This window comes from Amblyomma mixtum, chromosome 6, assembly GCF_055824585.1.
Source record: "Amblyomma mixtum isolate Tamu chromosome 6, ASM5582458v1, whole genome shotgun sequence".
Classification (NCBI taxonomy): Eukaryota; Metazoa; Arthropoda; class Arachnida; order Ixodida; family Ixodidae; genus Amblyomma; species Amblyomma mixtum.
The window spans coordinates 124,951,166-124,971,668 of record NC_143017.1 but is presented as its reverse complement, the minus strand read 5'-3'; the positions used below and the strand labels follow the sequence as shown (position 1 = coordinate 124,971,668).

Genomic DNA, 20,503 nt, shown 5'->3' with positions numbered 1-20,503 from the left:
ACGAAGACACCGTATTCACTAGACGCGCCTTTGTTTATTCCAAACCATCGAGCTGGAATGGCGGAGTGGTTAGCGTGCTCGTCTCGCACTCCGGAGACCCTGGTGCGGTTCCTCAGCTCGACCAATTTCCTAATCGGTTTTATTTATTTATCTGATCTGACTAGAAAAGTTAATTAGCTAATTGGTTAAGCAATTAACTAAACTCAGTCCCACTTACTTGGAGCATCACTATACGATCCCTTTAATTGGTTGCATGGTTACTAGCCAAAGTACAATTGGCCCCGTTTGAAATTCCCGCACTGTGACGTCATGACCATTTCGAGCAATTGAAAAGCGTGACATTTCTGTCGAAAACTCCTGCTTACAACGATGAGGCATTAAAGACTTCCGCCCTAATATTGGCTACAACGAGTTTGATTCACCGCCTAAACTAATGATACAAAATAACATCAAAACCTTGAAATCTCGCAAGAAAACAGATATAATAGCAGAGCTATTTAATCTGCGTCATCATCAGCTTGCGCTTAATCCTTCAACATACTTTCAGCCATCATCATCCAGAATAACAAGGGACTCCAATCTGTAGAAACAAACTTTATTGTTAGCTGAAAGCAACAGCTTTAAATAATATTTTTTCTTTCCCCAAAACTCCAATCGAATGAAATACTCTGCCTGCTGATGTATTTGCGACTGCAAATGTGCTTCAAAGAGTTCAGCAATGGAGATGGTAGCGTTTTCGTTTGCTCAAACGCTTTATTTTAATTTCTCTTGTTGTGTTCGCCAGCTTTCTAGTTATTTATTGCAATAGTTTACTTTTGTTGGCACTGTACAGTGCAGGCCTTTTTGTGTGTTTGTCCCACTCCTGCTTGGGTTATTTACTGAGCTGCGGTGTCAGGTAAAGAAACAAAAGTGCATAAATTCATAGTCAAAGGATGTGGCTTACAGTTAACCAATATCTTACCACTCACATTTCAGACCACACAATCTGCACACTGGCGCTTCCAGTTTAGCTCCGGATGGAGAACTCCTTTAACTTACTCGGAAATAGCCTATTCATGGAATGCAGCGAAGTCGCGTTCACCTAACTAATGGACGAATAGAGAGCCCACAGAAACGAGAACACTTGATCGGCGAAGCTTCAGACGGATGATGAAGGCAAGCACACACTCCTATCGTATGTTTTATTCCGGGGCTTAAATAAATTAAAACATTTTTTTGAGCGTTGGAGACAATCTAAATAAGGAAAATCTACGTCTTAGTCTCGTGTTTGGGGCACGGTGCGTACGTTGGCTTTGACTAATGAACCCACCGCATCTGCTGACTAGCTGTTTTGGCGTCTCGAGACCGACAAGAGACCGGCCGAAGTGTAATGCATCCCATTCCACATTGGAAAAGACTGACAGCTGAAGGTATCCATGAGTAATTTTTTCTAGCCTCAGCCTGTTCTAATGCTGGAGTGTTAAAAAAATGTCAGGAGCAGTGCGCGCACGCACGCACGCACGCACGCACGCACGCATATTCAAGACGGCCTGACGCTTGGTTTCTTCACTAACACGGTTAAATCGAAGGAAACATGCGAAGCATGGCAGCAAAGGAGAACTGAAGAAATCGCTTTTGGTAATGAAACAAATTTATGTAACTTTTATAACACCAATTTGTATAAAAAATAAATTAGGAAGCATGTCGTGGTTGAACGTCTGCTAAGGAGTTTGCGATGTGGAATCGCCAGATCCCTAGTGAGATTCTGGAAGCTTAGTGCCATATCTTCTATGAATGAGTTCCGAAGCGGCACTTCAGGTGAGGACACGCATCATCATCATCATCATCAGTCTGACTACGCCCACTGCAGGGCAAAGGCCTGTCCATGTGTCTCCAATTAACCCTGTTCTTTGTCAGTTGCGGCCACCGTATCCCCAGAAACTTCCCCATCTCATCCACCCACCTAACTGTCTGCCGCCCCGTGCTACGTTTGCCTTCTTTTGAAATCCACTGCGTTACCGTTAAGGGCCAGCGGTTAATTTGACACGCAATATAGATTTTCTGAGTTTTGGGAACAAAGCCACTTTGGTTTGAAAGCGAAAGTAGAAATGTCCCAACGCTGTTAAAGCGTCAAGATTATGTGCTTTAGCTGTCACGCGTTGCGTCACTTCATAGAAAAAAATATAAATGCAGCTGCGAACACTGGTCATTGCAAGCAAGTGTGAAAAAATCCTAAAGAAAGCAGTCTCCAGTCTGTACCTGTAAGAGCACATACCCAGAAGAGTGCAAGACCTTGTATGAAAAAAGAAAAGGGCAATGCACCTGTTTCCAAATGTAACTGCACTGATATCATTTTTTAAGGGTTATTTGTTGGGCAGCCGTTTTGCGCAAAAGGTAAGTCATGTTAAAGTGAATTAATCGTTACGAGTTTCACTCAGATGTCGGACAGGAATTCAAAAGTACAGCAGAATGTACTGTTGGACTGCACACATTCGTTAAAAATATAATGAAGGAAAAGGATGCTGTGGCAAGAAATAAAAGACACCATCGGTTAGGAACGCCTTACTTCTGACTGGGCCTTACACTCTTGTTTCGTGTTGTGTACTCTATTGCGTAATCTGTGATTGCTGCAATAGTAACAGCAATAGCCGGGGAGCGCCTTCGTAGACGAAATCTCTCAAGCTGGTACGAGAATGTTTTCTTGCCTTATTGCTGAGTCTGGGGAGTTCCAAGCGCGTCCTTTTTCCGAAGTACTCAGACCAGCGTTTTCTCTACGACCGGTTTCAGTTCTAGCCAGCCGTATCCTGTGCGTTAGCATGCGTTTTACATTCAGTGGAGTGAACAGAAAAGAAAGGACAGTAATGCCATGGCAGTCCAAACGAAAACTTGCAGCTTGCGGTTTACACACATTCATTACTCTAGCGACTTGCTGATTTGAACAAAGAGAGTGTTCTTCAGAAATGCATCCTGATAAGATTTTGGAAGCAGTGAATTAGCTCGCCAACGAAGACTTGATCAGCTGCGACATTTCGCAATTTGAAATCTGGAGGGAATCACTACAAATGACCTATTATAAATTATCATGAACGTCCTTTCATTAGCGTCTCCAAATGACTTAGAGCACTGGCATGGTTTAGTTCGCTTGGAGACGATGAGCCTTTACATGCATTCAGTAGTAGTTTTCAATGAGGCCATACTCATTTTATTTTTTACTCTTATTAACATTGTCCAAGCCTTTCAGATAAAATGATAAAATTCAGGAGTTTCATCTCAGATCCTTAGTTTACTGCGAGAAAAGCTTAGACACGCGCTACAAAGCTACAAGAGCATAACTAAATCTAAAGCTACAAAAGCATAACAAACACGATCTAAGGTTGACAGCTTCACGTAAAGTCCTCACAGTAACATAATAGGACTTGCTTTTGGGCTACTCGATATCACATCGGTTTTTCAGCAGCGTATAATAACACGAGAATAAAACATAAATACGGACGACGATACACGAGCGAAAGTTCAAGTTCAGTGCTTCTATGTCATCGTGTTGTCTTCATGTTTCGTCCTCGAGTTGTTCCATGCTGTTGAACAGCCGATAAAATTTAGAGCGTCTGGAAGTTGGCATACTTTCCGACTGCTAGCTACCCTGTCGTGCTCAAAAGCTTAAGTTGTAAATTAGCTCGTACACCAGATGAATCCGTTAAGTTGTCAGCTGCTAATTGACGAATTGTACGGTACGGTTCCCTGCTTTAACTATACCGCACTGAACTTTCGGAATACTAGACACGTTAGCCGAATAACGATGATTAAAAACGCCAAAGCTCCAAAGGTGTCGCTAGCTCTTCCGGGGTGCCGCCAACTCTGAGAGACAGAAGCAAGAAATAATCTTGGCAAGAAAAGGAAAATAGGAAGGGCTCCGGTTTGCTCAAGTGACCTCATTATATTTTCTTCTTAAACAGGAGAGGGCGGCTATTCTGTACAGCTTTCTTTATGTTATGTTGAATTCTGTATTCTACTTATTTCAGGGAAATTAGACGCTCGCCATCTGCTGTGGTGAAACGTGTCTTTGTTTGCTGTATTTTGGATACCTGATTTCCTTACGTGCTTTCCTCTGCTCCCCAAAAACCGAGCGAAGCCCACTGACCAAAAACTATGAAAAAGATGACGCTAGTCCAGCAAAACTCGACTTTTTCGGTCGCTGAGATCCGGTTAGGTCGCAACGCAGACGACACCTCTGCAGAAGCATCAGAGGGAAGGTCCGAGCGCATTCTTTGGTCCGACTGGCGATGTCTGGACGGAGCATACGCGAAGTTCTATTTCGCAAGAAGGGGTTGCGTCTCTCTCCTCGCTTGCGCAACGAGTCACCTGGCATGAGCGCCAAATGGCATGGGCTGACCTCATTAAGCGCTTTCGCCCCATGCTTTCTTGCAGGTGTATTCCACCCGTCGCCAAGAGCCACGCTCTTGGGTATCATAGCTGGCTGCAGAGGTAATTTCCTCTTCCTCCTCCGTCGCACCGTTAATTGTGCCGAGACATTTCAAGATAAATACAACCAGAACTTTGCCTCGTGCCTCTTTTGTCCCCAAACGAAAGTCGGTGGCCGAACAGAACATCACCCGGCACTCGGGGGATGCAAATTGAAGCGCCGATCCCGCCTCTCGCTGAGTGTTCCCCCATGGCTTTGAGAGGGTAGTGTTTTTGGTGCGGTGTAAACGACCGTTGGTTGACCGCACTGCATTTTGATCCGCGGGGTAGAGGGGATTCAAGATCGCGTTTTGTTGGGAGCATAGTTTGGAATATATCAGGAGAAGAAAAAAAAACATATGCGAAAGAAAAAGAAATATGAACTTGTGTTGCCGTCGTGCGGCAGTGTTTTTTTTTATTTAACCAGCTCGGTATTCTCCAAAGCTGCGATTTTGCGAGGAAATCTTTTCGTCATTTCACTGTTTACAGAACCTTAGTTGTTCAATGAAATGTTTGCTCTAAATAAGCCTTCTGCACAGAAGCAGAAAATCAGATGCATTTGGCAATGTATTAGAACGACTTCGTGACTTTCACACATAGGGAAAACATGAGATCATTAGGAGATATATAAAAAGTCTGGTGACTATATTGTTTTCCACATCAGTCCAAAACCTCATTCTTATTACTGCTACAGAATGTAGTGATAATGCAACTTTGTATTCCCTAAATGATGTGTTTGCATTTATATAATACTACCAATTGTAGCATTGATGTATCTGTTCATGGAAATATTTGTAGCTTCAGATTAACGCACAGACATATCATAAAAAAGAAAATTGTAACTGGTACTGGACGAGCAGTAATAAAGCAATATAAAGCAATAATGGGTTTTAACCCTTCCAAAAAACAGCGTAGCGCTTGAGAAACGGTGTGCAGCCTTTGAAAACAATGGCTTGTGGGGCAGTTCTGCTTCATCATTGCTCTGTGCCAACTGTTGTTGTTGCTGCCTCTGAAGGAATGGCGCGTACCCACGGTGGGGGATAGGTGAGAATTCAGTGCAGACTCAATCAGAAGAAAAATTCACCAGGACCTAGCTCCATAATTAAAGATTGATGAGTCAGGGAAGGTGAGTATTAATTTTTTAAAGATTTTTCCAGTTGCAATGTTCACTTCTTCATAACTTTCGATCGGTCGCCAATAAGGCCGGTCTTTTCTGGGCAGGTGAGCGTTTTCAGCGCTTCCAACATTGCAGCTTTCTAGACGTATACGTTCATTTATCTTGAAATAAAATCAAGCTTTTAAGCGCCTTGTTTTATTGTGGATTTCTTTAAATTGATGATTCATTTCAAGGCTGCTTCTTAAATGAAGAATATTTCTATCATGGTTTGTAAAATTCTGCCGTCGTACTTCCAATCATTTTGAACCAAAAGAAACCTGTGGGATGGGGACTAGATGCTCTAAGCAATGTGCCGCTCTTTACTACGTGATCCGTGTCGGCATGGGAGCGCTTGCAGTCATGGAGCGGGAATCATGTGGGGCAATTTTATTGCTTTCTCAAGTGAAATCTTCCCACTGTCTGAAGGTCGACGGTAAAGAAAGGGTATTGAGACTGGCATTCATAACAGCACAAAATTAACAATGAAGGGGATGAGGAAGAGGCACAGTGTAATGATTACTGGAGATGTCTGCTTCGTAGGCAACCTGAATGCGGGAGGGAAAACCGAATCCGCCGGCCAACGCTGCCATGACAGTACTAGTCTTCTTGTCAAAACGTTGGCGGGCTGACTGAGGCTACTTCTCATCCGTTGTTTATTGCGCAATGCCTCAAGATATAATTATTTAGTCGCTAATTAATCTCGGTTGAATATTACTGCTTAATTATTACTGCAGCCGACCGCAGGAACGGGGTGGGAGCGAATAAAGCTTCAAATTTTACTGTCCACCATGCACCGTCCGCCATGCCACAGTGGAAAAGTGGTTTTGGGTTTTAGCTGGTGAACACGAGTCACTGGTTTCGATATCGACCGCAGTGGCTGCAATTCTATGGAAGGAAATTGTGAAAACGCCCGTGTAAGTTAATATGAGTGCCTATTAAAGAACCGCAGGAAGTCTAAGCCAATCGACCGCCTTCCTCTACACCGTCCCTCGTGGGCTAGAGCGTAGTATTGCAATGAAGAACAAATCAATTAATCAATCAATTAATTAATTAATTAAGAATTAATTAATTGATTAATTGATTGATTAATCTTTTAATCAATCAATCAAACAAACAAACAATCAAATCAGTGGCTAATCCTGCGGATAGTGGGCGCATATTCGCGTTCGAGGCCGCGAGTGCAGAAAGCGACTTTAAATGGATTAGAGTTTTTGAATTTTAACCGCGCCAATACATTTAAATGTTTCCTATTTTTTGTGTCTTCCTTTCATAACTACTACCCAGAATAAGAGGGTAGTTATTCCAGTGTGAGTGCTGCAAATCTATACCCTTTTATAGAGCTTTGAAGTTCTCGCGAAAGTTGGCGATCATGTATTCGAGTGAGGTATACTGTAGAAATTTTGTTTATCTAAGACCGTTAGCAGATAATGAAAACGCTAAAGGTCGGTCAGATTTCAGTGGTTCCGCCGATGCTGTGGATGCCTGGCTGTAGCGACAAAGTCAGGTGAGTGAATCATAAGTGATCCGAGGTTGTTCTTCAAATGGAACTTAAAAAAAATAGTATGTGTTCCACAGCATCATCTGTGTCAACGCATGTCCTCGATCTCAGCACAAGTTGTACATGACTATCGCGGTACGGCGTATTGAAGCTCTGTACGCAAGGCAGCAATTGATTGCCTGAGATTGTCACTCTCCAACAAAAAATTTACGCACAACTAGTGTGAGGAGTTCTTACTTTGATTATTCTTATGGAGTTGTCATGCTGTCTCAAGTAGAGATTGATTTTACTTTTTGCTTGAGCCTACCCTCATCGCTGCGGGTAAAAAACAAGCAAAGCGCATAAAATAAAATAAAATTATCTATGCAACGTTGTCCCCGCAGTTAAGATAAAGCGTTTTACTATTTTCATTCCATGAAGGCGTAAAGTAATTTAATCGAACAAAGTTTGCAAATGAACGAATTACCTAACTGCAGAAATTATTCGAAATTCATCGAATATCTGACCTTGTGGCGTATCATCGGCTGTCTTTGCTCCGTCAGGTAGCATCCTTCACGGCTGAAGCAACATTTTATGCTGCATATCCTCAGTTCTGAAATATGTTCAGCGCTCGTCGATCGCAAACACCTCCCTCCATTGAGCAACTTTCCGTCCTACTTCATTGCTTAACCCAAGACCTGACCTCTTCCCTTCGGCCCGTCTTTTCGTTTATTAAGGAAGCACATACACCAGCGAGGAAAATAAAAATAAGCATTGTGATGATGGACTGCTACGATTAAAGTTGCAGCCCTCGCTTTGGGAACGCGGGAAAAAAAAGCAAAAAATTGTTTTTCTCCAGGCCAGCGGTCTGCATAGGAACCCTGTTCTTTCTGTGATGCAAAGCGATCCGCGCGGCGAAAGAAACAATCTTTCTTTTGAAATCCCCACGTGCGATCCCAAATATATGCGGTGTACCTTTTGTGAGGCGCATATGAATATGAAGAATACAGTATATTGATCGCGGAAATGTGAATAAGAATAAATGGGCACCAGGAAGCGCCATCGATGCTGCTGCAGATGGGAATATTCAGCGTCGTACAGGAAGGCAGAAGATAAAAACGGAGCATCCATGAAGGCTCGAGCAAAGGAGGGTTATGACCCCTCCCCCCCATCGTTCATGCTCGTTTGATTGATAGACGGAAAAACCAATCTGAGCGCGCGCTATCGATCTAGGCTCGGTTTTTGTACGTCATCCCTTGGCGGCTCTCGGTAAGCCTCAAAAGTTTTCGTTTCTTACTTACGTCGGTGTTTCTTAGTAAAAAAGAAGAGGTACGCCCTGTTAGCGTTTACCACACGGGCGCCATGTTACAAATAATCCAAACTTTTAAATGTAGTATATAAACCCGGAACAAAAGTTTGAAAGCCTTGCGAAAAAAACGTATCAATTAACAAATAGGTTACCGCCTGAAATTTTGGGCAATTGATTCTTTAGTCGTACGGAAAAGACCCAGAAAATTCAAAGCCATAATAAAATCTGAAAGAAAACCCGCTGATGAATTAGAGCCGATTAACTAAGCAGCTTACTGGTTATAATACAAATGAGGCAGAGAGAAATGAAGTAAGCGTTAATATGCATTGCTATATTCACACAACGGAAACTGCACGCTGTAGGCACTATGTTATGCCCTTGCCGACGGCTGCGTCGTTGGCGCTATGGACACACTGAGCCTTTAAACATAACGGATATTTCAAACGTTTGCTATGCTCGAATCGAAGGTGAAAAAAAAAATTACGAGACGAACAGACATATCATGCGACAATTCCGCGAAAGCAGCTGGATTTAGCCTAGATGGTTACTTGGATGCTGTCCTTTTAATTAATTATTTTTTTTAAGCCGAGGCTTCACACACGTGATAAACTTTTTCTGGACAGTGGAGGTTGGACTATGCTGGTGACGAGTGGGTGGAGAGCCCTCTACCGACACTGTTAGCAAAAGTACACCCAAATGGGAGTAAATGGCTAGTCGTCTACCTCGCGCCTATAAAGAGATTTTATTTACGCCATCCATATCGAGTATCTTATTTACTCCCCTGGTCAAGGAAGAAAATTAGTACAAGAGAGCAGAATGTTTTATCCATGCTGCAAGGCTCATTCTTACAGCCGTACCAGCGCTGGTAACGAACAGAAATCTACACGGGCAGCCGGCGGAGAACTAAATTGGACCACTGCGCTGCTTCCATGAAACCTTCACTAAGCGTTCTTTTTCCATGTGAAAACACGGAGGCAGGGTTGGCTGAAGTGGACGGAGTCATCTGCTTGTACATTGCAAGCTGGCTCAGTTGCCTAACATCGTACGTAAAGCAACATAACCTCAAAGACTACATAGAAAGTTTAAAGCCGGAAAAGGATTTCACAACAATTTTATAGTCTTGCACCTCGCCATGGTTGCGTAAAAAACAGCGCTAAAATTCACTTGAAAACGAGGGCAACGACAGAGGGAATCTTGCATGACAGCGCTTGGTTTTATGTTCATGTTTTCAAAGCTGGGTTTCTTAGTATAATTTAGGAACAGCGTAGCTCAATAAGCTTGATCAGGCCTTGGTGTTGAAACTCTGTTTCATTGCAGTTCCATGCCGGTGCGCCACACTGCAGTCGGCTACAACACACAGCGTGGAAACTACACCAGAATAGACTGTTAGAATGACGCCTATGCGGGCGTTCTAAAGCGCGGTTTCGGTGTGCAGCAAAAAACAACAGGCAGCATAGGAGCGCACTGGAGGTTTCGCAGGAGCAATTCGTAGTAGCTTATTGTAGTGTAAAATGGTGACAATTCGACATCGGTATAGCCCTTGAAGCCGGAGAAGCGAGCGGCCAGCGAGCGAAGATTGTTGCAAAGATGTCACTCACCGCCACTGTCACGTCACTGACCATACTGTTAGCAAAAAAACACCCAAAAGAGAGTAAATGGCTTGTCCTCTAAGGCGCACCCAAAAGGGTTTTTTTTTGCTCCATATATATGGTGTTTTTTATTTACTTCCTTATATAAGCGAGTTATTTTGGAGTAGAAGGGAGTAAAATTCTTACTACCCACAGAAATGGAGCCGAAAAATGGCGTCATGTTTATTTATTTTCATTCAGGATCATTCTTACAGCAGTGAGAGCGGCGGAAACAGGCAGTAGCTTCCACACATGGTGTTAAAGGTCGACGTAAAATATTTAAAATCCTGTTGGGTGATGCTTCTAGAGGGCTGCTGACTTTCGTGGTGCGTCTCAGAATTCGATGTCGCTGGCGCTGTTTCGTTCTAGTGCAGCGTAGACTTCTGGCGGGAGGATGCGTTGCCGGGGGGGGGGGGAGGGTTAGGTTGTTTGTGGTGGGTGCCTCTGCCTCTTCTGGAATGTAGATTGGGTGAGTGGGTGGGTGAGACTGAAGGTGAGCGAGATGGGGAGCTGAATCTAGGGCGGCCGTGGGCGATTGGGCAGCCCCTGGCTAGGAGAGTGCGGTAGGGTGTTGGCTGCTGCTTGTGGAGGGCTGAAACTCACTGCCCGAGGCTACAGACAGACGCCGGTGTTTCCGCATTGTGACACTGGTATGAGTTTCGCAGCAAAAAGGAAGGTGTGCTCTGAGCTGTGATACATGGTGTACTGCCGCCACAAAAGTTTACTGAATGCGTGTTGTCAGAAAAAATAGATTATTGCACCACTTCCTCGTGACACAGCTGCCTGGTAAAGTCGCCTGGTAATCCCCCAGAAGCATGCACATTGCAACAAAACTTTAGACATTTCTGGCGACTGGCATGCGTGACTGTGCCGAAATAAAAATTTTCTCGCAAAACCACATCTCGTAATGTTTTGTGGCCAATAGTGTTTGATTATGCGTAACTCTTACTCAGAGAGAGAATTTATTAATATAATTAACTAGATACAATTCCAAAATAACTATACATGCGCGTGTTATTGCTCTAGCATTACATATTTTCAGTACGGTTTCTAATACGCCCGCTCGTTGTCATGAACGCTGGCTGGACAGCGTGAAAACGATGTTTTGTGAGGAAAAATGCTTGGGAATTTTTCTCCTTTCTTGGAGGAGATGAAGAGACAACTGTTGTACCGCAACTTGCCTCTAATCGCTAATCTCCTCTCCCCTCTCCCCACTGTAACTCCCCAACCGACATCGGGCGTCATGGGGCACACAGGGTCAACATGTAGTAAGCCCACGTGGACCCTATGACTGACAAAAGCTCGTTCTCGAAGGTTCCTTCCTGGAAAGTTATTCTTATTCTCTCGCAGGTGAGGGCGAGCTTTTGCCTAAAAAACAAACGTAGCCTCGATGTATAACTGTCCCAAAAAAAGCAAAATACTACCTACTGTTTTTACCAGCAATACTGCTCGTATTCTGCTGGGTTTACTGCTGTTTGTTTTACCAGCATAACTTCGACGAAATTTTCTCCTCATGGCTATAGCTCCTTTTTGGAAGCGTTCCGGCGAACCACGCATGGGGTGAAGATAACAAGATTGGCTCTCTCCCGGAGATCAGTTTTGTAGACCAATCATAGCACAGAAGGTGAGTACAGTATTCCGTCTAGTTAGCGGTTAAGCGTCAGGATGTTGTCTCCGGGGCCAGGAAATCAGCTCATCCCGGCAGTATTCGTGTTCCACACGCGCTTTCCGGCATTTTTTCTCCTCTTCACTCCCCTCCCTCAAAGAAGAAAACATCACTAAATTACTGAGCCCCCTCATAAAAACAAATTGTCTGGTCTCATGCGTGATTAAAGTTAACCTCTGTGATATCAGAGACAAGAGAGCCCTGACAAATTGTTTTCATTAGCAGCCATAAATTTTGATGGTGCCTCCAAGCTCACCACGAAGTCAACCGCAGAACACAACGGATGCTGCTTCCCCTGCAATAGTCGGCTTCATTTTCCTAGTTTCGAACCACGCACGCGAGTCTGTGATTAAAGTGTAGCGCAAAGCAAGCGCCCAGCCGTACAAATCCCATACTCTAATCTTGCTACCGCCGGAAAAGCCCGTATGAGATGCACGACCTTGCTCGTACAAGGCGGGCGCTCCTTCCACCGCTTCCATTCCACGATCCAGCGCCAGTGCCTCATCTCTCTCTTTCGGCCCCGTTCCCAATCACAAGTTAATTAGAGGCACCCCCGATGAGTCCCGCGAGAGCCCTCGCCGGTGCGCCCGTCTAGAACACGACCAGGACTCGGGCGATGTACGCCCCCTCTTGCTCGGGCGAATGCATTTCTTTCGAGCCCCGTTTTATCTGGCTCCTTTTCCCTCGGTTCACATCGAATCATGATGTTCCTGGCGTGCGTCGAGACCAATTTCCGCTGACGCGAAGGCACGCGCTCTTTCATGCGCGTACTTTGTTGTTTACTAAAGCGAGAAACATAAGGCGGTGGAATGTATCCATCGTCCTTCCAGCACGACAGTGAGGAAGGGCTTTCGCAGAAGCGCTTGCCCAAGAGCGAAGAACCGATTTCTTACTTCCTTTTGCTTCGTGGCTACTAAATGAGCGCTGGCTGATCTGAACGGAAACATCCAAAAGAGCATGAAAAATGGCGGTTTGTGAAATTATAGTTGCAGTTGTGGTAGTGGTTTGTGGAAGAAACAAGGAGAAAAAAAAGGGCACTGTACCGATTTAACTGATGCGTAGTGGCAAGCACCTGAAATACCGCTGCGGAAATGAAAAGGAACTGAACAGTGCGACAAGCAGGAGGAACAAACAGGTGGGAAATAGGACATATGTTAGAACAGAGAAGGCTGCACAAGTAGGCTATGCAGCTTTTTAAAGAGATTACGGACGCACGTATGAACGCACATTAACTTGCACATAAGAATACGCGTTCACAGCGACGCGCGTGTTAGTGACCTAGCATTCTCGCCCCGAAAGGTTTCGCTGCGAAAAGTGAAACCGACAGGCTGTTCACGTCTGGCGGTATTCTGCCGTCAACACTACGTTGCTTTCTCCCAGTAGAGAGGCCCCAGGTGGTATGCCCGACCTCTGTGCTGTGCAAGGGCCAGCTGAAGAGTTCAGAAAAGTTTTGAATTGCTGTACCGGTTCGTGTTTAATCGATGCTGATTTTGTTTTCATTACAGGCCTATGTACACGTGGTACGCACGTCACGGGCGCCATGTTGTTGCCAAGCGCGTAGCTTCAGCAGTGCAAGCCGGAGAAGGAGGTTATAATCCCCTCAGACATGTCCGCAGCCTTTCGCAGTGCTCTACAGACAACCAAATGGAGGCCGTTGTGACGTCAGTGAATACTCCCTATTGACTGTTTTTGTGTCGGCTGTTGTAGCTTCTGCGCTTCTCATCGAATAGCATGTCTAAGCAAAAGCGAAAAAAAAAACTACCAAATGAAATCTGCGGAAAAGGGCAACAAATGGAGCGCCGAATGAGCAGTAGTGAAAATGTGCGCCAGGTGCTCCACGATACAAGAACACTAAGGTGCAGCAGTGGACTCTCTCTAACCCGGTCACAGATGCTTATCTTGATGAGAAACGTGTCCCCAAGGCGCTCGGAGGAGGACAGTTCTAGCGCGCGCTCCACCACGTCACACCACAATCTCAAAGGCCAGGAGTCACGCCAAGGTGCTCAAATCCGCGCGTGGCGCAGCGAGGATAATGATTTTGACGACCCCTCACGACCAGTGCTCTGTGCACTGCTTGTGGCGAGAGAGAAGGCCAAACAGGAGGCGAACGCTACTTGCCCCTCAGCAACCAAACGTATACTCAAAGCGACAAGAATTCACGGCGCCGTTTACGGCTGCAGCTGATTGCAGGAGACGGAAGGCGACACCAGGGGCGCTAGTGCAGGCAGCGACTTGCCCGTTGTGTTTGCGCTGTTGCCGCCGGCCGCTTTGTTTCTTGGCGCGCCAGCGACGCCGTCCGTCGACTTCCCGCAGCGCCGCGGCAGGCTTGGAGACACAAGCCTCGGCGCTTCTGCTTTCCCGGAAGGCGGTAAATCAGACTAAGCGGCGGGCTTCCGGCGGCACAGGGACGTCATTGCCGACTCGTAGGAGAAACTAACGGCTCTGAAACGTGACGTGGACTCCTGATGGCGGCTTCTAAGACACAGCGTGGAGAAGAAAATGAGCAGTAAATAAAAGGTGCAGAAATATAAGACGAGAGCGCAGCTCGCTCAGAACGCCTCAAATGGCGGCGAACGTCTTGACGCCAGGCAACATTTCTTCCTAAATGGCGCTAACGCGACGTCGTTCTGAGCCCTGCTGCAGAAAAAAGAACATCAGAAACGCTTAGAATGAGAATGCCGGAGTTGGGCGACGGAGCAAACGGAAAGATTTCGAACTGCCAACGGGTACTGACGCGTCTCTTATAGGGAAAAAATATAGCCGGAGGAATCTATATTGCATTCTGTCGTTCTCAGCAAAGAACTGCAATAAAAACGGAGCCAGTATCTACATTCTACACTTAAGTACCAAGGATCTTCATAGAAGTGTGTAGCCCATCATTATTATTGTTACTGTTACCATATCATCTTCCCCAGTGCAAGGTAGCCAGCCAGAACACCCTTGTGGTTAACACCTCTGCCTTCCCTCTTCCTCCTTATCTATCTTACCATTTCTGTTTTCTCTGCGCGTTTTTGGTCCTAATTGTCCCACTTGGATGTGTTCAGTTTTGATCTGTATTTCATTTGAAGCAACAAATGAGCCTCATTAATTTGTTACCTTTTCTTGTTTCATTATCGTATGTATTGGTATTCCTGCCTCAAGTGAAACTGCTTTTGTAACTGCTCAACTCAACTTACTTTCGCATATTTTCATTGTAATTATTTTCTGAGAAAAAAGTACTATTACGTCCATGTTAGTTCTTTTTTCGTTTTCTGTCAATAAGACGGATATCGTTTCCTTGCTTCTGTGGTGCATCAAGTGTATAAGGGGGCCTGCGACTTTGTCAAGCTGTCGATTGTTACAGCTTTTACTGCTGTCGTCCAGCGTCATGAAATTATATGGTGGCAATAAAGCATTATTATATTGTTGTTATTAAAATTATTATTATTATTATTATTATTATTATTATTATTATTATTATTATTATTATTATTATTATTATTATTATTATTATTATTATTATTATTATTATTATTATTAAAACTATAATTCATGTACTCGCGCACAGTGTTCTCAGATACGGCATAACTACATTTGCGCCATGTCCTTCACGCTGGCATTCCCGTATCGATAGTGTATTAAAAAAAGATGTTGAAGAGCACTGCGTACAATTGTCGCGTACCATCCGGCACGGAAGTCTTTCAGTTCCTAGGTCTTCTTTCATTTCATTCTCTTTTTGTGCAGACAGGTGTTCACTGGCATTTTTGGAATTCAGACTTTTTAATTATTAATACTCAGTGCACGTTAAAGAACCCCAGGTGGTCGAAATTTCCGGAGCCCTTCACTACGGCGTCTCTCATAGCCTTAGTCGCTTTGGGACGTTAAACCCCATAAACTAAACTAACTAAACTCCTAAACGGAAGTTAAGGGAAACATTTCGTTATTATGTACCACGGAGTGAAACTAGATACGGGAAATCAAGGCGCTGTGCTTACGTACCTGAAATCTTTAATGAACAACCGGATGAAATTTTTGCTGTAAATTCTATGCGTGACCTAAAGATGCATCTGAAAGCCCTCTGTTGATCTTTGTATTCTTCGGTTAGAATGAAATTATGCTTGAAAATATTGATTAATTCATTTATTTTTATTTTGATGTATACTCTGGGTTTAGACTTGAATTTCTCAATACTGATGCTGTTAACCTGTGTTTTCCACTTTTCTCTTTTTGCTCTCGCTTGGGTGTAACGAGAAGTGTTGCTATATCTATTGCCTTTTTTGTAGCTCTGGCCGTAACTGCCGGGCCCAGTCCTTCAAGCCTGTTGTTGGCTTTGACGGGCCTGAACCATACTGTATCATCTACAAAGTGGCAATAAACATTATTATTGTTATTAATATTATTGTTTAAGAAAATGAAACAAAGGACCAACTAAATCATATTGGTAGAGGAAACACGATACTGCAGCGTTTGTCTCTAGTTGCCCAACACTTTTCGACCTTGCCTGTCGACGTTTGTATGGATAGCTTCTGCGGTTTCGTTCAACTTGCGCGCGGTTAAGCTTTCACTATCCTAAAATTGCGAGGAACTTTAGCGGCTAAAATGGTGAAAGGCGAAAGCCTGAGTGCTGCATTCTGCTACGCGATTGTTCACTGCACATTTTGTTGGTGCATTAACTGCCAATTAATGACGCTTAAGCTTCGCCTTTAGGAGTGGAACGCGACAGCGTGTTGTAGCGCTGCCACGGAGTCCAAGGAACGCCACCACCCGTTCGGCGCGATGCGTTGCCTTTGAACGCAACGCTTTTTGAGGAAAGGAAATGGAGCTGTAATTCTCTGTCATCTCGGTGGACACCTGAGCCGCACCGTACAGGAAGGGAGGAAGTGTGAGTGAAAGAAGAAAGAGGGGCGTAATGAAGAAAATGAAAATTGTATTTGAGGACAGGAAATTACGCAGTAACTGTTTCACATATCTCAGTAGACACTAGTCGAAAATTGTATTTGAGGAAAGGAAGTTGCGCAGTAACTGCCTCACATATTTCGGTGGACACCCGTCAAACTTCGCGCGTGGTGATGTCACGACAATTTGGACCAATCTGAAACGCGGACAAATACGCCTTGCTCGTCGGTAAATTGTTTTTTGAAGAAAGGAAATGTTTGGTTTGGTTTGGTTTATGGGGTTTAACGTCCCAAAGCGACTAAGGCTATGAGAGACGCCGTAGTGGAGGGCTCCGGAAATTTCGACCACCTGGGGTTCTTTAACGAGCACTGACATCGCACAGTACACGGGCCTCGAATTTCTCCTCCAAAGAAATTCAACCGCCGCGGCCGGGATCGAACCCGCGTCTTTCGGGTCAGCAGCCGAGCACCATAACTACTGAGCCACCGCGGCGGCACAGAGAAAGGAAATGTATCTGTCTCTCATATCTCGGTGGACACCTATACTTCGCCGCAACGGGAAGGGAGGAAGATGGGAGTGAACGAAGACACCGTATTCACTAGACGCACCTTTGTTCATTCCAAACCATCGAGCTGGCATGGCGGAGTGTATTAGAGTGCAATTTGAAAAAAGAATGTTTTCACTGTCGGCCGGACCGGCATCATTTTCACCCGTTTTAAAATATCCTGTCCTGGGCCTCCACGGTAAGGCGCACGATACAAAGGTGGCGGCAGCATAATATCAACCAGATCCTTATACAGCTTCTTTTTGGGAACGTTATACAGGTATTCTAGTGAAAAACGCACTTCGAACAACCTGAAGGAAAGGACAACCTCACGCAAATATCTGTTTACAGCACCACACATGTTTTCACACGATGACACTACCCGTTAAAACCTGGCTCCATGAAAAAGGAATCTTTGTCCCATTGACAACAAATTGCCTGTTATGTAAGCAGCCGGAGACAATTGAACATGTTTTCCTAGACTGCTGGGACGCCATACTTTTCTGGGATGTCCTGCAGAGAACCATCAAGAAAGAACTACCACTGCACCCTTATGGGATCAGATTTCTACCAGTTGATCGCAAAGAGGTACCCTATGACTTATTAATGCTTCTTGGCCTCCACAGCTTGTGGAAAACGCGAATGCAAGTAAGACATGCTGATATAAACACTCGTATTACACGTGAGAACTTTGTTCAAAGTGCTGTTTATCTGCGGGAATGTTACCAGGCGCAGCGTGACCCACCCCAGTGGGTAACACTACTAGATGATCTAGTGAAACTTAAGAAATTTTAACCTCACCCGTATCAGATCAAGTGTAGCTGAAGTGGTCTTATTGTTTTCATGTCAATCTCGAAAATAAAGAAAAAAAGAAGCTGGCATGGCGGAGTGGTAGCATGCTCGACTCGCACTCCGGAGACCGGGGTTCGATTCCCAAGCTCGGCCAATTTCCTATTCGGTTTTATTTATTTATCTGGTCTGACTAGAAAGGTTAATTAGACTAATTGGTTAAGTAAGCAATTAACTAAACTCAGTCAAACTTACTTGGAACATCACTATATGATCCCTTTAATTGGTTGCATGGTTAGTATAGCCAAAGTACAATTGGCCCCGTTTGAAATTCGCGCACTGTGACGTCACGACCGTTTCGACCAATTGAAAAGCGTGACATTTCTGTCGACAGCTCCTGCTTACAACGATCAGGCACTAAAGGCTTCCGCCTTAACAACTGACGTTTCACGGTCAGCTTTAATCCCATCTGAAATATAATGGCACCGTAGATCCTATGGCATACGAAGAAACAATGCTATAGTTCCATCTGCAACACCCGTGACTCCACCGTCAATTTTCTACCTCACCAGGTACTTCCCGCATTTCTCCAAAGCCACAGGTTGACGAAAAAAGTGAAGCCCAGTTCCGAACGCCTAGATCACCTTTTATATGTGCTGTCGGGTCTCCCCCGAGGCTTTGTTCCACACATATATCGGGCAGGCATAACTACCAAATAATATCCTAATTATTCCTCAAATAGATTGCAAAGAGCACCATTGTTCATAACTAAATAATAGAAATTTAAAAACTTAATAACTGCGTTGAAAGCGCTACGCTTGCCTGCAGCGAGGTGGTTGTCTGGAAGAGCGGAACCAGTGACGTTTGAAACTAAATACACTACCACGAACACACAGTGCTCGTTTGACTGTAAATAATGAATTTGACTACCATGTCTAATGACCGTCCGTAATCATGGGACATAGAAGAAATTCTTTGTTATTACTCTAATTAGCCGCCCGTGGCTCCAAGAAAGAAGGGCTTACTTGTTCGCGACTATCTTCATAAGGAACGCAGCTAGTGATTAGTCGCCCGCCGGCGCATGTTACCGAGTCAATGCGCTTCAAAACTCAGTGTCGTAAGTTTACCTAGCTAAAGCCACGTGAGAGCGCAGCCTGTCTTCTTGAGCTAGGCTGAAAGCCCGGAGGTTTGGTTAAAATATGGAAACAAAATACATTAACGGCACGGCGAAGAGCTTGACCATTCTTTCAAAAGACACATTATGTCACGGCACCTCTATTCATTCAAGCCATTTTATAGACCAAAGGCGCCGTAGCAAACGTTCGTAAATTGCATACGAAGTCCTATAGCACCTTTGAAAAGCGTCTGCGAAAATAGATGCAAACAGGCTTCTCCTTACCGGGAATATTTAACGTCATGTCATGGGGTACGTTGTCCAACCTCGCTTCTACCAGATGCTCCAGAGTAATGTCACTGTGTTTCGAGAGCTCGGTGGCACCGATCACGACCGACGCGATGCGATGCAGGATCACCAAAAAGTGATGTAGATCGCGCCTACGTCACGAGAGTCACTCTGGGCGAAAGCAGAGAACGGCGGTACTGGCGGGCTGCAGCTTATCTCCAGGGCGGCAGCACAGAAGAACCATCAACGTAGCGACGGCTATTCCTCACTGCCTGTCCATGTTTCCCGCGGGAAAATCCGAAAACCCAGCCTGACAGACAGTAGAGACACCGGCTCAGAAGTGCGTCCAATGCGCGGCAGCATCCAGGTCTCAGGCCGGAGGCCGGCTAGTTGTCAGGTCGTTGCGATATCTCGACTGGCGGAGAGTTCGCCCCGCTGCGAAGCAGGTACGCGAAGAGAGAAAACGGCTGAGGGGAGAAGGAGGTGATCTCGCGTGTGTTTGCAGAGTACCTCTACGACGAAGCGGCAGTACGAAAACCCGTAGAGCCGCTAGAAGAAGAGCGCGCGAGACCAGCGAGGGAGAGAGGGAGAGAGGAGAATGGAGGAGGAAAGCCACCGGCGCAGGCTGCCTTGACAGTTGGCATACGTAATGTGATTTAGAAAGCCCGGCCCGAACGGATGTCAAAAGTCTTCGGCAGAAGCGGCGGACTCGACGACAGAACGCGCGAGCATCGCGCGTCAACCGGCGAAGGCGGTGCTCTCACGCGGCGCGTGGAATTAGGCAACCACAGCGCCGGCGGCGCCGGGAGCCGCAAAACACAAAGTCGAGTACACCGCCCCACCATCCGCGCGCCAAGGCTGGGATTTATGGGCGCGCAAGGCCGCGAATTGCGGCCCGCCGCATGTGTAAGTTGTCGCGCTGTGGGGAGAGGATGGGATGGTCGGTGGGATGCATGAGGGGAGTTAGTTTGGGTGGGCGTGGTGGGTACGGGAAAGAGGGGGGGGGGGGGAGGAATAGGAGATGAAGAAAGTGGAGTGTAGGGGTCTGCGCAATCGGTGATGCAGCAGCGGGGCGCATCAGCGACTTTATCCGATGCAGCAGCGGGAAGCGCGAGGGAGACACGCCGGAAACAGGAGGTGAGAGCCCCGACTATAGGGTGGAAGAGTCGAGGAATAAAAAGAAAAGATGAAGATTAGTTAAAGATAAGAAAACACGCCGT

At 45.4% G+C, this 20,503-nt stretch overlaps 1 protein-coding gene across 10 annotated transcripts in view; it reads right to left on the bottom strand.

The window, feature by feature from the left end:
* LOC149340280 (thrombospondin type-1 domain-containing protein 7A-like) overlaps positions 1-20,503 on the bottom strand; it is a 360,309-nt gene that overhangs the window by 234,039 nt on the left and 105,767 nt on the right. The window contains exon 1 of one of the 10 annotated variants that reach the window (XM_089549020.1): positions 19,281-19,826. The exons of the other annotated variants lie outside the window; for them this stretch is intronic. Within the exon in view, the coding sequence (XP_089405146.1) occupies positions 19,281-19,299 (19 nt within the window). The 5' untranslated portion in view covers positions 19,300-19,826. Of the gene's footprint in view, positions 1-19,280; positions 19,827-20,503 lie in introns of those variants that run through there. 10 annotated transcript variants of the gene reach the window in all.